Below are 16734 nucleotides of genomic sequence, written 5' to 3'. Positions count from 1 at the left end.
GAGCCCCGGGGAATCACCCCTTGCTCCCCATCGCCAAGCGCTTTTAGGGTCGATTTCAGGGCTTTTTGGGGTCAAGCTGCTTGCTCCCAGCTCCAGGGGCAAGCGTGGTGTGGGGTGTTATTTCTCACCTTTCCTTTTTAGCTTTCTTTTCACTCAAATTTAGCAGCTTCCTTCCAGCACAGTGAGAGAAGCCCTGTTCCCACCGGCCCCGTCCTGCACCCCAATGGCACGGGCTGGGTTTAGGGGAAAAACTCCAGGATGATTTGGGTGCCTCCGCCTGCACCCAGGTGGGGAGGATTATTTCCCCAGCTTGTTTTCTCCGGGCTAAAAGCTGAGTTTGCAAGCAGAAAGGGGGGCAGGCCTCGCTTCCTTCCCTTTTCCACCTTTAAAATAAATTTTCTTTAACACTTTATCTATTTTTTAAGCCACGCAGTGTGCCCCAGCACGCCGCCAGCGTGCCCTTCTCCCCGCTGCCCGAAAACAAGAAGCGCGAGCTCAGCACCGGGGCTCCCTCCCCGCCGCAAAGAGGATGTGCCGTCTGTTTGTTTGCCTTTTTTTCTTTCTTTTTTTTTTTTTTTTTTTCATTGAATATTTTTTTCTTTTTGGGAAAAGAGGGTGAGAGAGCACGGGCAGTGCCGGGCTCCATCACTTCCTCCCTGCCGGCTCGGCGGTGCCGCGTGCTCCCCGCTCCATCCGGCGGCCGCGGCGCTTCCTGCCGGCGCAGCAGCGGGGAGCACCACAAACTGCCCCTTTTTGGCCCAAATCCCCATCTTTTGGGGACCGTCGGGGCTGCGTCCCCCCTCTGCACAAAGCCAGGGCGGCGCTGCCTGCTGTGTTCTGCCCCCAGAGCCAGCCCCGTGCGGTGCCCTCAGCGAAGGGCATCGCCTGTCCTAATTTAGGAAGCTGCTAATCACCGGCTAGCATGGACAGGGTGTAATTTGGGGCTTTCTCCCAGGGAGAGGCCGCGTCGCGTTGGCAGGGCACGAGGGCGGAGAGGGCGGATGAGGAAAAGCAACGGTGGCACCGTCGCCCCTATAACCAGGGCAAAAAAATCCCAAATCCTCGCCTAGCCGCACAGCGCGGAATAAACCCAAATGCCCCAACCAGGGGGGGATGCGGGCGGTGATTTATTTGTCCCCGCTCGTCCCGCTGACAATGAGGTGGCCGGGCAAGTGCACGCTTCCTCCCGGCCGCGGCAGATGCATCCTGCAGCTGGGGCCCCCCCGCTATATTTAGGCTATTGTGAGCGCCGCCTTTGGGCCCCCGCCAGCTCCCCGCGGGGGGACCGACCCGGCCTCGCGGTCTGCCCGCGGATAATTCGGGGGCCGACGAGGCTGTGGAGGGCTTTCGGGGCCGGGACGGGGTGGGAAATGCCCGCCGGTGAGTGGAAACACAGCTCTTTTCCCACCACCAGTTTGCCATGTGGCTTGCAAACGGGATTTTTTTATTGATTGTTTGTTGTTTAGGGGACGTAGGGTGGCTTTCCGCAGGGTGGCTAAAATCCAGCCGCCTGCAGAGCCTGCTGGACACGTTGCGAAGCATCTGCGGGCCGGGGTGCTGGCTGTGTGCGCGCCTTCCAGCACATGCTGTGCCCATCCAGCCCTCTGCAAGCCCGAGTGTTTGCTCTAAAAGCAAGAAAAGCTCCTTTTTTTCCCCCCCGCTCTTCCCAGCAGGGACAGTCGGCGCTTTGTCCCGGGGCGGCCGAGCGTGGCGGGATGCTCCTCGCTGTCCTCTGTCTTTGGGGACGAGCGGGCTCCACGCTCCCGATCCACTCCCTCCTCCGCGAGCACACGCGTGTGCGTGCATGAAGCACGCGTGTGCAAGCGTGCAGGCAGCTACACGCCCGCCCTTGTGCACGCACACGCCCCCTGTGAGCACACACACGTGCAGGGGGGAGCCTGGGAGGAAATTCGGGCCACACGAAACACACAGCAAGATTTCCTGGCTTCCCGAGCCTTTTCCACGTTGCTGGCGGGGCTCATGGCTGTCCTGCAGGGACGGGAAGCTGCCGGGTCACTCTGCAGTGCCATCTGCTGACTCATCAGATTTTGGGGACCGGATCCCGGCTCTCTCCTTCCCCCTCCGCTCCCGCAAACCGAGCCCCGATGGCGGAGGGGCCGCGGCGCCGGGAGCTGGGCTGCACCGGGGCCGGACCCTGCCCGGCGGAGGACGAGGGGGGAGAAAGCCCGTAAGGAGCGCGGGAAGGAAACCGGAGAGCACGGGAAGGGCTGGGTTCGTGTTTCTTCGGAAATGGGCCTCTCCTCGCCGCGCCGGGCGGCCGAAAAAATCCCTCTCACCTCCCCCCTGCTTGTTTTCCCCTGCAGCCGCCTGCGGATGATGGGTACGACCGCCAGCGCGGCGCAGCAGAGCGGCCCGGCCTCCGCCTTCGAGAGCGTGCACGGCATCGGGACCATGGAGGACCAGCGCTCGCTCAGCATCCACTCCTTCCAGACCCTCGGGCTGCACAACAGCAAGGCCAAGTCCATCATCACCAACAAAGTGGCGCCCGTGGTCATCACGTGAGTCGGGGCGGCCGCGCGCAAGACCTTCGGGCATCGCCCTCCGTCTGTTTGGTTTGGTGTCCCTGTTGTGTTGGTGGCCCTATTGCACGCTCCCGTCCCACTCCAGCAAAAAAAAATCGCCTTTTTTTTTAATAATTTTTATTTTTTTTTGTGACTATACCATATATTTTCCCCAGGTATAACTGCCGGGAGGAGTTCCAGATCCACGACGAGCTGCTGAAGGCCAACTACACGGTGGGGCGCATCTCCGAGGCCGCGCCGGAGCACTACCTGGTGCAGGTGGGCATCGCCGCGCCTGGCCCCCGCCCGCCGCCCGCGCTCGGAGCCGGCTCCATCTCTTTCTTACCCCGCAGGGGAAATATTTCATGGTCAGGGACGTGCACGGCAAGCTGGACGTCCTGAACACCACCGGCAGCTGCGGCGCCCCGAATTTTCGGCAAGCCAAGGGCGGCTACGCGGTGTTCGGCATGGGGCAGCCCAGCCTCAACGGCTTCAGGCTGCTTCTGCAGAAGCTGCAGAGGGAGGGCCACAAGGTTGGTGTGGCTCAAAATCGGGGAGTTTCTGCTTTTATGTGTGGGACAGGAGCAATGGGGTCATGGAGGAGCAATGGGAGATCTTTGGGGAGAGCGGCCTACGTGCTCCAGAGCTGCTGGCCGTGGAGGAGGGAAGGTTTTTGGGAAGCCTTGTCCTAATACGAGCAGTGCCATCCCCGACACGCCTCATCCGTGGCTGTCTTTCCAGGAGTGCGTCTTCTTCTGCGTCCGCGAGGAGCCCGTGCTCTTCCTGCGGGTGGAGGGCGACTTCGTGGCCTACACGCCGCGGGGCAAGGACAGCCTCCATGAGAACCTCCATGGCCTGCACCGGGGGCCGCGCGTGGAGGACCTGGAGCTCACCATCCGCAAAGAGGTGATGGCAATGGGGCCGTGGCAAGGGCCACCACGCTCTGATGCTCATCTCCACCTAGTTTGGTGCCCAACAGAGCAAAGACTTGAGGAACCGAGATGGAGATGACCCCTTTTGGGCGTCCCACAGTGGGGTTGGAGGTGGTCGGCCACCCGTGGGTGCTGACGGCGATCCCCGTCTCCTCCAGATCCACGACTTCGCGCAGCTGAGCGAGGGGGTCTACTACGTCTACGACGACATCGAGCGGCTGCGGGACGAGCCGCGGGCCGTGCGGGTGCAGGGCGAGGAGGACGTGCAGGTGACGGAGGAGGTGTACCGCCGGCCCGTCTTCCTCCTGCCCACCTACCGCTACCACCGCCTGCCCCTGCCCGCCGACGGCGCCCCGCTGGAGGAGCACTTCGATGCCTTCATCCGCTTCCTCAGGGTGAGGCGGGGGAAAGCGCCGGCTCCGCGGGGGTTTGGGGCGCTGGGGTTTGCTTTCTGCAGCTCTTTGGGGATGGGGGGAAAGGAGCCGCCCCCCGGCACAGGCTGGGTGCTGGGGGTGCTCTTGGTAGCTCCGTGCTCGTTGTGCTGGTCGTTACACCACCGCTGTGGTCCCCGTGGGCCCGCACCATCCCTCTCCACCTCCTTTCCTCCTAGGAGAGCCCCGGCCTCCTGCTGCGGGACCCCAGCAGACCCCCCCCGGCGCTGCTCTTCAGCTGCCAGACCGGCGTGGGCAGGACCAACCTGGCCATGGCCATGGCCACCCTCGTCCTCCTCCACCACCGCGGAGCCACGCAGAAGCCCGAGTAAGCAGGGACTGTCCCTGGGGCCATGGGGGACCCCGGTGGGCATGGGTTTGATGCCCCCTTTCTTTAATTTTCCCTCCCGTCCCTGTGGGCAGCCCGCAGCCACCGGCTAAAACGTCGCCGAGGGCCAGGTTTCGGGTGATCCAGAGCTTCATCGAGGTGGTTCCCAAAGGGCAGCAGATGGTGGAGGAGGTAAGAGGGGAGCTGCACGGCCCCCGGAGAGCTCGGGGTGGGCAAGGAGGGCTCCGTTGACCGACTCTCCCCATGCAAGGTGGACAGCGCGATCGCCTCCTGCTCGGAGATGCACGACATGAAGGAAGCCGTCCACGAGGCCAAGAAGAAGCTGGAAGGGATTGGGGAAGACCGCCAGACCCAGGTACCACCGCCCGCACGGCTTTGGGGGGGCGAGGAGCAACATCTCCCCGCTCAGCACTGCGCCACGCTGAGCCCCGGGGTGTCAGCTGGGGGCCCTCGTTAGCGAGCCGTTAATTAGAGGATGGCTCGGCCTCTTGGCAGCAGTAATTTACAGAAATGTTTCTGTGAGTGGACGGGAAGAATGTAAATTGTGGAAATCTGAGACTTCCTGCGCCCTGGAAGCGTCCCAGGGACATGTGAACCTGGAAGGTTGGGGCGCGGTGCGTTTGGGGTTTTTTGTTTTTGGTTGAGGGCTGTGAAATTGGGGAAATCTGCTCTTCCTGGGCATTGCCACTGCCTCTGGTAGACGCCCGTGGGTCAAAAAATTTTATAAAATATTATTTTATCATCTCCGAAACTGCGGAACCGGCAGCTTGAGGTCCAGCAATTCTCCTGCCTCTCCCAGCCAGCTCTCGGCCGGCAGAGGCAGCGCAGACCCCAGGTGCACCCGGCTCATCCTTTAACTTCCCTTCCAGCCTTTTTGGAGGCGAATTTTTCCATCTGAGTGATGAATGAGCTGTTAGAGCCGGAAGCCCCAAATTTCCCCCTCTTGGTTCCTTTTTTTAGGGTGGATTTGGGTCCGTTTGGTGCCGCTCCAGGCGATGGCACAAGGCTGTGTTCACTCGGCCACGGGGCCAGGTGTAGGTGCAGCCATGGAGGCACCCATGGGTGCCCAGGCTGGGTGCCTTAGGGGTGAAAGGTGCCCCGGGTGACCCTCTCCTCACACCGGGGAGGGCTGCTCCTCGTCTTCCTCGATGGCAGAAAACAAATGGCCGGGGATTGCCGTAAATTAGCCGAGAGGAGTGTTTATTTGAAGTCTGCACATAGTGAGAGCACGTTTAAACAATGGCCAGGGGCCAGGAAAATGTGCCGGGGGGGACACGGGTGGGGGGAGAGGCAGAGAGGAAAGGCACGGAGGATTTATCCCACGAAGAACTGCCCCGAACTGGGTGGAAAAAGCGGAGATTTAGGTCCTGGCGCGATGCAGGGGCTGGGGTGGGATGCTCGGCCGCATCCTGGTGGTACCCTGCCCTCCCTGGTCCCACCCTGGCACAGCTTCATCCTCACGGGCTTTGTGTTGAGTTTCCAGAGCAGACGTGCTGCTCTGCCTCCTGATAGATGGCAGCAGGACGGCTTCATCTCGCAGATATCGAGTCAATAAATACTCATGAATCTATGCCACTGCCTCGGCGACGCAACCGGGTCCACCCGTGCTGCTGGGGAGGATCTCGAGCAGTGCACCTCCTGAATTTCTGGGTTCCCATCGTGTCTAGGATGGAGTTTTGCTTGCAGGGAAGGAGGACTGGGTGTACGTGGCCCCTGAAGTCGAGGTCGGGTGGTTTCTGAATTGCAGAAAGTCCCCAGGTTCCCAGCTTGCATCCCCAGCAGGACACCCAGCAGCCCCTGGGGAAACCCAGCAGCCAGAGCACCTCAGCCGTAGAGGTGCCTGGGGTGGTGTGAGCACCTTGCATGGATCAACCCCGCTCCGTTTGGGTTTTGGTCTCTGTCAGCATCTGGACATTGTCTCTCCGGGACAGGCAGGCAGCTCGTGTCCTGTTGGACCCGCTCCCGGCGCGTCCCTGGGTGAAGAGGAAGGCTTTGTTTGATCCGAAAGGCGAATTTATGGCTCTGAGCATCACTCGGTGTGGAAAAACTTGAAATGTTTCATTTTAAAACTAAACAAAACAAAAAAAAAATAAAGCAGCGAAAATGATTCCAGATAGGGTTCTGGAGGGTTTTCACCCCTCTCCTCGTTTGGAAGCAGTTTCTTTCCAAGCAAACAACTCGGTGAAGTTAGTGTAAATATGCAAAAAGACACATAACAAATGAAACCTTCTGAGGGATTTCAGGGGGATTTCGATCTCCTTTTCCCCCAAAGTGACTGTTTTCAAATGCCTTGGGCCAGCTTGCGTGCTGCTCTTCTGTGCCAGCTCATGGGGCTCTCCTGCCCCGCGTGGGGCGCTCCAGGAGAAGGGGCTCCGGCTCCGTGCTGGCCATGACACCACTCGCGCTTACTTCCAGGGGGGCAGCACCAAAGAACACTGCCTCCAGAGGGTCCAGCAGAGCCTCGAGCGCTACTTCTACCTGGTTGCCTTCAACTACTACCTTCACGAGCAGGTAAGGGTGGCGGGGCCACCTCCGAGCTGCCGCGGCCGGGAGCGCTGGGGGGTTTTGGAAGCGCGCGGAGGCGGAGAGGTGCCGGGCAGGGGGAGCGAGCCCAGGCTGACGGCGCGCCCCCCCGGCCCCCCGCCGGCAGTACCCCCTGGGCTTTGCCCTCAGCTTCAGCAGGTGGATGTGCCGGCACCCCGAGCTGTACCGGCTGCAGGCGGACATCGGCTCCCCCGAGCTCGCCGTCCCCGGGGACCTCCTGGCCAAGGGGGCGCGGGTGCTGGTGAGTACCCATCCCGGTGCCCGACCCCAGATTGGTTTGGCGGGGTGGGAGGAGCGGGGTCGCTCCGTGGCAGGGCAGGAGGGGAGTTTTTGGGGGTCCCTGGGTCCAGGTGCTCGGCGAGGATGGGGCGCCCAGCCCTGTTTGTCCCGCTGCAGGTGGCGGACGAGCGCTTCTGCCCGGACGTGCTGAGCACCGTCAAGGAGATGAGCATTGCCAACTTCCGACGGGTGCCCAAGATGCCCGTCTACGGGACGGCGCAGCCCAGCTCCAAGGTGAGGAGCACGCACCCCGCACAGGGCAGGGCCACCCCTCCTGGTGCCGTCCCCTCACCACGGCCACCCTTTCCCCTAGACCCTCGGGAGCGTCCTGCGGTACCTGACGGACGCGAAGAGGAAGCACTCGCGCATCCTGTGGGTCAACCTGCGGGAGGAGGTGGTGCTGGAGGGGAACGAGCAGGTCTACACGCTCAGGGAGCCGGGGAGCCTTGACAAGCTCGTCCCCATGCCCGCCTCCACGCCCGAGCAGCTGGAGGTGAGCCTGGGGTTTTGGGGTGCCTCATCCTGCCTCGGGGCAGGAGGGACGAGGGGAGGGTGGACAAAGGTTGCACCAGGACGCTGGAGGATGCTCCCCAGCGCTGCTTCTGGCTGTGCTGCTGATCTCCTCCTGGCCTCTGTCGTGCCCTTCCTCTTCTTTGTGCTTCAAAACGTTACCCTCTGGCCCATTTGAGCTAAATTTGACCTCGTTTTCCATTCTTGCGAGGTTTTTGCAGATAAACAGCTGGATGTGGGACAGAGGCGTAGGTCGCGTTCCCGCTGAGGGAAAGGCATCTCCCCCTCTGCGGAGCCCTCATGAGAGATGTGCACAGGGAAACTGGGCTCTGTTAGTCCCTCAGCCCTCACTGCTCCTTTTTGGGGGCTTTTTTGGGGGCAGGGAGCGGGGTTCAGCTGCCAGCAGCACCGTGGCGGCATGGAGGAGCTCTGTGGGGTTTGGGAGGACTGGGGTGCCCACAGTCCCTGGGCAGAAGTGGTGGGCATGGTACATGGGTCTGTGTTGGCTGCAGGGTGGTTGAGAGGGGATTAAAAAAATAAAAATAAGAGGAAGAGGTGGACGAGGAGCAGGTCTGGTGAAGGCGAGGGCTCCTCCATCCTCTGCAGAAGCTCGAGGCCGCGCTGAAGGGCGACCTGCTGAAGTCGCAGCAGTGGCTGGAGGTCTACCTGGAGGCGGAGAAGCAGATGAAGATGTTCAAGAGCTGCCTGACCACCCAGGAGATCTTCAACCAGCACAAGAGCACCTGCCCGGGCCTGACCTACCGGCGCATCCCCATCCCCGACTTCTGTGCCCCCAAGGAGCAGGTACCGCCCGTGTCCCCTTGTCCCCTCGCCTGGGCGGGGGGCAGCACCCTCCCTAAATCCCGGCTTTGCCCTCGGCAGGACTTTGACCGGTTGCTGGAGGCGATGAAGACCACCCTGGCCGAGGACTCGCGGGCAGCCTTCGTCTTCAACTGCGCCAGTGGCCGGGGCCGGACCACCACGGCCATGGTCATTGCTGTGCTGGCGCTCTGGCACTGCGCTGTGGGTACCGGTGCCCATGGCTGGTGGGGAGCTCAGGGGGTTGTTCCTACGTGCACCTAACTCCCCGACCCTCCCTGCCCCTCCACAGGGTGTCCCCGAGGCGAGCGAGGACGAGATCGTGAGCGTGCCCGACGCCAAGTACACCAAGGGGGAGTTTGAGGTGAGTCCTGCAGTTGCTGTAGGGTCTTCTGGGCCCTGCAAGGTGCGCCAGCCCGCCTCGCCTGGAGGGAATAGGGCCTCCCCTGGGGCAGGAGGTGAGCACAGGTATGGGGAGGTTGGGTTGGGGGCTGCAGGTGGAGGCCCTTTTGCTTTGTCCCCGCTGCAGGTGGTGATGAAGGTGGTCCAGCTCCTGCCCGACGGCCACCGGATGAAGAAGGAGGTGGACATGGCCCTGGACACGGTCAGCGAGACCATGACGCCCATGCACTACCACCTCCGAGAAATCATCATCTGCACCTACCGGCAGGTGAGCAGCACCTCCGGGCCCCTTTCCATTTTCGGGACCCCTCACCCAAGGTGCTGGGGTCGTGGTGGTCCAGCACCCCGCGCACCCCTCTCCGAGCCGCGTCCCGGCGCTGCAGCCGGCAGAGGGCAGGGCCGCTCCGTCCCCTTCTCCTCCCATCCCCGCTGGCTCCTCCGGCTCTGGCGGGGAGCTGCTCCCATTAATTAGCAGCATTATTTCTCGGAAGACGCCCGCCCGTTCCCGCGACCTCCCTGCCCCTCTCGCCGGTGCTTGGCAGCGAGGAGCAGCGCAGGGGTGTTCCTGGGCCGCATCCTGTTTCCCGGCCAGCTGCCTCCAGCCCGGCCTGATGGGGAAGGGAGATAAGCAGGGAGCCATCCGCTGCCCGGCTCCCCTGCCATAGGAAGAGCCTTTTATTGCCACTTTGGAGAGAACATGTGCAAATGCTTGCTTTTTTTTGCCTTTTTTTCCCCCAAAAAGTGAGCCCAGGATGGGCAAGGCTCCGTGGGGACATCTCTGCTCTGGCTGGCAGATGCAAGCTGGAAGAAACGGGCGTGCTTCCAGGCACCCCAAACCCCCTTCTGGGCTTTGCAAAATGGGTTTGGGTTGCATCCTGCTCTTTGTTCGCTCTCGGGTGGGTGGGAGCAGCTTTCGGAGCCTTGCAGGGGATGCTCCGCAGGATTAGGACGATCGGGAAGGACAATGTGTGGTGCTCGGCTCGGATTTCTCCCCAGCCCTTCCCATCCCAACCCAGGAGGAAAAAATAGGTTGATGCATTCCTTCCGCTGCCGGAAGATGTGTTGTTTGGAGAGGTTTCCTCGGCAGGAGCCGGCAGCAGAGAGCCGCCTGCTTCCTCCCAGCCTGGCTGCTGCAGAGCTGTCCTGGGTTTGCTGCAGTGTTTTTTGGGATAAATGTTCTGAGGATAGCAATCTGCGTTAGGTTCCTTGGTTTATTGGTCATTTCTGCGGGGCCACGTTGCTCTGATGCCGGTCGTGGTCTTTAACCCAGTTGTGTCCTCTCCATCTGCCACTTCTGGGCTTCGAGCAGGGTTAGAAACACTCACAGAAGCCACATCAGGATCCACTCTACCCAAATCTTGGCATGTACAAGTAGAGGAGATGTCTTTACCCAGGGCAGACGTGATCTCACAGTCCTGCCACGAACAGAGCTGTAAAGGTGGGGAAAAAATACAAATAAATGAAAGCTGGAGCAGTTTGCCCTGCTCCCACCTGGCGAGGGGCAGGATGCTGGGCACAGGCATAGCAACACCGCCTCCGTTTTGGAGGGCTGTGGGATAAAAGGGGAAGCTTTTTATGTTGCTGGAAGCCACAACCTGATGAGGGTTTAGGCTGCTGAGCTTCTTTTTGTCCCTGCGCTTCCAGGGGCGGTCGGGCAAGGACGAGCAGGAGCGGCGGCTGCTGCGGCTGAGGAGCTTGCAGTACCTGGAGCGCTACATCTACCTGATCCTCTTCAACGCCTACCTGCACCTGGAGAAGAAGGACTCCTGGCAGCGGCCCTTCAGCCTCTGGATGCGCGAGGTAGGGCTTTTATTTGGACCAGAGTTTGGTGTGATAGGAAGGTGCCCCCGTTCTTGGCCATTATTCGGCACGTGCCATCATCATGCATGTGGAACGGGTGCTGGACCCAGCCCACTGTCACCTCTCATCGCAGCCCGAAACACCAGCTCTGAGCACTCCCAGGGCTGGGAAGGCTGTGGTTGCAACACAGCATCCTAAATAAGCTGTTTATTAACCCACCTGAATTTCCTAAAACCCTATTTGGGTTTTAGGAAAACGCTGCACCTTGGCAAGCTGGGAGAGCCTCGTCCCTTGCCCCATGCCACTAATTCGTGCTGGGAAATATTCCTGGTGCCAGGTCCTCCTCCTAGCGCAGGTCCAGGAGGTTGTATCCTGTATGCTTGCATAGGGATGATCTTAATAAGCACCCCATATTTAATTTTTTATCGCGTTTTGATGTGCAAAACACACGGTGATGCTCCTTGTCCCTCCTCATGCTCCAGCTCCTTGACCCCAGCCTCGCTCCTCAAGGCACAGCTCGGGGGAGGAGGGAGAAGACCTCATATCCAAGAAATCCCCACCAGCCGCATTGTTCTGGAAGAATTTTTGCTCTTTTCCTCATCCTGGGCTTAAACCTGCCTCCTGTGCCCCTGTTTTCAGGGAGGAGGTGCGCCCCACCGCGCATCAAAGGAGCCTTTGGCTCCACGCGGTGCTCCAGCACAAGCTTTGCATTTTCAGTTCTTTCTCAAAAAAAAAAAAAAAAAAAAAACATCAACAAGGCGACATTGTAACTTCTTTTCCGGAAGGGTGCCAAAGCTAACAAACCATAAAGCTGCTTATAAAACCATTCAGCAGCTGGAGGGAAGCTCGGGGAGGGGTCGGTGCCACGCAGGCGGTGGTCCATGCCTCTCCCCGGCTTGGGGTCGCGCACGGGGGCGCCGCGGCCGCTGCTCCCCGTCCTCTTTATGGTGTTGGAGGACGGGTGGAGGGGGCAAAACCGCCTCAACCTCTCTGCTCTGCTTCCAGGTGGCGGCCGTGGCCGGTGTCTACGAGGTGCTGGACCGGCTGGGCTTCCCCGAGCTGGAGGGGCCGGAGGACGAGGAGCCGCTGCGGAGGCTGCGCGGGCGCTGGCGGGCGCAGAGCGGCGGGGACGTGGTGTAGGGGGACGGAGAGGGATGCTGCCTTCAGGAAAATAGACTGTTTTCCCCCGAAAAAAAAATAATAAAAAAATAAAAAAAAAATTAAAAAAAAAAAGATGGGGAGAGGGAGGGAGGGGATAGCCCCGAAGCTACTACCTTCAGGAGAAGAATTGAGGGGGTTCTTCACGATGCAATAAAAGTGTTGTAAATTAAACAAAAAGGTGTCAGACAGGTGCTTAATGCTGAGCATGCTGTGGGTGTGTATGGTTATACAGATACACTAATACATTTTTATATACACACACATAAGTATGGGTTTGTGTACCTCCAGACCCAAGCCCTTGTACCCTGGTATATATGGCTATGCATACATACAGACCCAAACCTTTGTAGCCTGGGTTGGGGCTCACGGAGGCCATGGTCCTTGCACATCCAGGGATTTTTAGTCTTGGGGTGTATTTGCTTGTTCTTCCTGATTTTCAGCTGTGGATGGGGCTGGGGTTCAGCGGTGAGAAGGCAGGGGGTGAGTGGGAGCCTTGCCTCTGAGCATTAGGACAGGGGAAAATACATCTGGAATATGCTTACCGGCATAATCAATGCTGCAAGATTTGTTTTTAATTACATGATTGGGTGCAAAATGGAGTTAATGAAGAAAGGGTGCTCAGTCGGGCACCCTGTCCCTGCAGGCTGGGCTCTGGGGAGGGCAGGAGCGGGACAGGACGGGGCGATAGGGCCGGATGCGGGGTAGCAGAGCAGCAGCACACGCTCCGTCTGCCCCAGCAGCCACTTTCATCCACTGCCAGCGGCAGGAGGTGCAGACAGCAGAAATTAAAAAGCAGAGGGTGGAAAAAAAAATAATTTAAAAATAGCAAGAGTTTTTTTTTTTTTTTTTTTTTTTTTTTTTTAAAGCGTTGGCATGGCTCCTGCTGCAGTTTGAGAGCCCCACTTCCCCGAAGGTTCCCTCGACAGTGTTTTATTTCTGACTTAACCGGGTGTTTTGGTTTTCCTTTTTCTTTTTAAATGCAAAAATATTTTGTCCCAGCTGTGTGTTTTCTGTTCATTTTTTTAGCGATGGGAATGGGCTCACGGGGAATAATGGGACGTGCTGGGCGGCTGCACCTTCTCCTGCCCCTTTGCCCCCCACAAAACCCTGCCTAATAACCAGCGGAGAGGCTGAGCAGGGGCTTAATTAGGCAGGTTTTTAATTGCTTCGGACCCCCAGCCCTTTAATCTGGGTAATGAAGGCTGGAGATTTGCATCACCTGCACTGGGGGGCTCAAAGGCTTCTTTCTGCTTTCCCACCTTCGTAACAAGTGATTTCAAGCAGAAACGATTGACTGGAAGGAAAAGGCCGAGGAGGGTATGAATGAGTGTGGATGTGAAAAACTGAGCATTCCCTATTTATTTGGGGGTGGGAACATGGCTGGTGAAATAAAGCCCTAAAGATGTTGGGCAGCCGGGAAGGTGAGCTGACCCAGGGCGCCGGCGAGGAGCGCGGAAAAATGGGAAGGAAATTGTGCTGCAAGGTGTGCCCCCACGGGATGCACGCGTGGGCCGGGGTGGGGCATGGAAACTTGGAGGAAAACGCCCCAATTCCACCCCTGGAAAAAAAAAAATGCAATTTGTGTCGCTGAACGTGGCCTTTGTGGCAGCGGGGCTAGGGGAGCCTGCCTGTAATGAGTTATGATGAATTGGCGGGGCTACGTGGTCCTTCCTGGCCACGGGAGGTAAAGGTGTGTTTATTATTTTCCCCATTTTCTTTATTTTGGTCTCTTTTCTCCTTTTGCTTCTCCGGTGAAGGAAAGTTGCTTTCATCAGGCTCCGCTTGCGCCGTCTTCATCCATTCATACCCAGCTCTGCCTCCGCAAAAAGAAAAGATCTGTCAGAAAACAGCTAAATTGATAAATTCTCTGCTTAATTGGGGGGGAAAGGGAGCAAGGACCCTTTCCTTCACCCCTCGTGAACCTCCCCTTAAATAAAGCAGCCTGGGGAAAGGGGCTTTGACCTGCAAAGCTGCATCGTCCATGGGCTGGAGCTCTCACTTGGTCCTTCAACACACATCGATGGGGGCAGCGGGCCGCCCTCTATTTTATCAAATAGATTTTTATTTTAATTTTTATTTACCTATTTAGCTGTTGGAGAAGCAGCCCTGACCCAGCAGCTCCCTTGGAGGTTCCCGTGTTTTCCTTTCCGCGCCGCACAGGGAGGCTGTTGGACCTCAGCGCGGCGAGCGCATCTGTGTTTCATTTTCCAGCGAAAGAATAGCAATTAAGATGCTTCTGCAGAGCCAAGGGCTTGGGAAACTAAAAATAAATGCCATGCACGAGCAGCCCCAGACTGCATCCATTAAAAGGAGCGACTGCAACAATCAGAAGTTGGGGGCATCGTGCAGACCGTGGGCTTGAAAAGGCTTTTCCTCGCTGTTTCCTTGCGTATTGGGGGCAGAAAAGCTGTTTTCTGGCCCCTGTGCGAATGAAAAATTGATTTTTCCCAGGTTGAGGTGGAAGATTGGAAGCCGTGCGGCGGCTCTGGGGGGCTCGCTGGCGAGCTGGCAGCGGCCGTGCCAGAACGCTAAGTGGCTGTGAGGATGAGCGAGGCCCCGGGGGGACGGGAAGTGCTCAGCGGCTGGCCTGAAGGCGAGAAAAAAAAGCCACAGGTTTGGGTTTTACACACCAGTAAGTTTCACTTTAGCGAGAGGATGATTAAAAATGAATAATGCGGTCGGTGCGCATAAAGGAGAAGGCGTATCCTCAGGGAGGCTGTGCGAAGCTAGCCTGGCTCATCGCATCGATTTATTGGGTTCTTTTGTATTTCTTTAGGAAATTAGCCTGTTATCCTGTTTGTGGACAAATACCTCCCTGTGCAGCTTGGTGCGGAGCCCATCACCCTGCTGTCAGGTCTGGGATCGGTGCTGTATCTCCCACACCTCCTCCCCATCCCCGCCGCCCCGCGTTTCCATCGGGGTCGCAGCCTTTGGGCATGCCCCTAAAATATTTCGGGTGCAGGCGCTGGCCGCAGGGGTCTCTCTCCAAACCGTGCTTTCTCAGCCGGAGCGGCGGTTCCTAGAAGGAGAGCAACTTTTTCCCTTCTCCTTTTCCACCAGGGTCTGGAAGCCACCCAGGGCTGTTGGTATAAATCTCCCTGACCTTGTTTCCCATCTCCAGGCTCGCTGCTCGGCTCCCCTGGCACTGGAAGGGTTGGTGGTTGGGTTGGACAACCACATCTCGTGGAAGACGTCCGTGCCTATAAACCGGATGGGTTTGAAGGGCCCCTTCCAGCCTCGACCGTCCCACGGAGCCCGTGTGAATGACTAGCAGGGCACAATGAAACAGGAAACCTATCCCGGGGTCTCGAGGAGGCTGCCTCCAGCTTCGGAGGTCTTTAAGCAGGGATTAGAGAGGGATCCGGCAGGAATGGTCCCGCCTGGGGGCAGCCAGCCTCTGGCCCATGTGCCTGCCTCTACAAGCAGGGCTGGAGCAGGGACGGACCCGTCTTTCCCAGGGGCTTGCAGATTTCTTCCCGCCTCACATCGTGCTGCGGCGGGATGGCGGCGATTTAGGAAAAGCTGACTTCGCAGCCCCCCCGGGAAGGCTTTTTCTGCACCATCGGTGGGACAAAAGCAGAGCACGGCGCCCAAAGCCCTTGGGGGTCCCCTCAGGCCTGCCCCGAGTGGCTCTGCTCGCTGGCCCCACGCTGCTGGGCCTGCCCGTGGAGGCCGGAGGCCGGGGCCGCGCTCCCCCCCCGCGCGCGCCTTCTGCCACCGATGCTGCAGCAGTAAATATTTTGTTTTAATCTAATCGCGGCCCGGCATGTCTGAGGGATGAGGTCATGCTCGCTCACCGAGCCTGCTGGCAGCGGCCCTTTATTTTGGGGAGCTGGGGGGGTGGGAACCCGAGGCTCTCCGGGGGGGGAGGAAGCCCCTCCATCCCCAGCCCTGCCCGCCCGCCAGCACTGTTCATTTATTAGTGACAATCAGAGGCCGCCAATCTCAATTCCCACCAAAAGGTACCGCAGGAATTCGGGAAGAGAGATGCCCTCACGGGTCTTGCTCTCACTGAGCTATGGGACCGGGACCCTAAATCCTTTCTTGGAGGGGTTGCACCTGGCCTTTGGGTGAACTCTTTGTGTTTCGGGATCTCGGGCACCCTCTGTCCTCGCCCAGAGGCACCCCAAAACCCAAGTGGCCACCGCAGCACCTCCTGTGGCACATCTGTTGGCCAAGGCAGAGGGACAGGGACAAGAAGGACCCAGCGGGACGCTCACCTGCACCCTCAGGGCATGGCCCCAGCTCGGGGGGCTTGGGGCAGGGATGGGGGCTCCAGGCACCCCCTGGTGCCACGGCCTTTGTGGGGGCTGGTGTGGGGCTGGGAGGTCAGACCAGGGCAGTTTCTCCCCCAAAACACACCCCAGATATTTTTATGACATTTTTTTTGGCATTTTCATCTCTCTCTTAATTTTTTATTGCTACTTTTTTACTTTATTTTTTTTTTTTGCTTTGCTTTCCTGATCTATTTCTTGCTTTATTTGCCTTTTTTTTTTTTTGATCTTTATATTTGTTTCTGCTTTTTAAAAATATTTTTTGTGCTATTTTCTACTTTTTTTTTTCTTAAGTTGTGCTCTTTCTGTCTTTTTTTTTGCTATTTTTTATTTTGCTGATTGTTTCCTCCTTTTTTCCTTTTTTTTTTTTTGCTCTTTATTTTGCTTTGTTTATTTTCTTTCCTTTTTGCCTTTTTTTTTGCTCTCTCTCTTTTTTTTTTTTTTGCTTATTTGCTTTTTTCATTTTTTTTTTCTTTTTGGTTTCCTTTTTTATTTTTGCCCCTCCTTTTCTTCTTTTTGCTTCACTTTTTTTTTTTTTCTTATTTTTTTTTCTCTCCACCTTTTCATTCTTTTTTTTTTTAAACTTTTGCTTCGCTTTCTTTTCGCTCCACTTTGTCACGCTTCGCTTTTCTTCCGCGTCACCTCACTTTTATTTTTTTGGCCTCACTTTTTTTTTTTTTCTTGCTTTTTTTTTCTTCCTTTTTTTTCCCT

At 57.9% G+C, this 16734-nt stretch overlaps 1 protein-coding gene across 1 annotated transcript; it reads left to right on the top strand.

The window, feature by feature from the left end:
• Positions 1–2156: 2156 nt before the first annotated feature.
• PALD1 (phosphatase domain containing paladin 1) lies at positions 2157–11728 on the top strand (the record flags this gene model as incomplete). The annotated part of the gene is made up of 19 exons (XM_084289870.1): positions 2157–2232; positions 2325–2519; positions 2699–2801; positions 2876–3055; positions 3264–3428; positions 3613–3849; positions 4065–4213; positions 4309–4405; positions 4485–4589; positions 6650–6745; positions 6885–7019; positions 7175–7291; positions 7371–7550; positions 8174–8371; positions 8450–8590; positions 8679–8750; positions 8916–9056; positions 10433–10588; positions 11594–11728. Exons 2-19 carry the CDS (start codon positions 2335–2337, stop codon positions 11726–11728), a joined length of 2592 nt encoding a protein of 863 aa, XP_084145996.1. The 5' UTR covers positions 2157–2232; positions 2325–2334.
• Positions 11729–16734: the final 5006 nt, after the last annotated feature.

Source organism: Netta rufina (assembly GCF_964035555.1).
Source record: "Netta rufina genome assembly, chromosome: 7".
NCBI classification, from domain to species: domain Eukaryota; kingdom Metazoa; phylum Chordata; class Aves; order Anseriformes; family Anatidae; genus Netta; species Netta rufina.
This window is presented reverse-complemented; position numbering and strand designations above follow the sequence as displayed.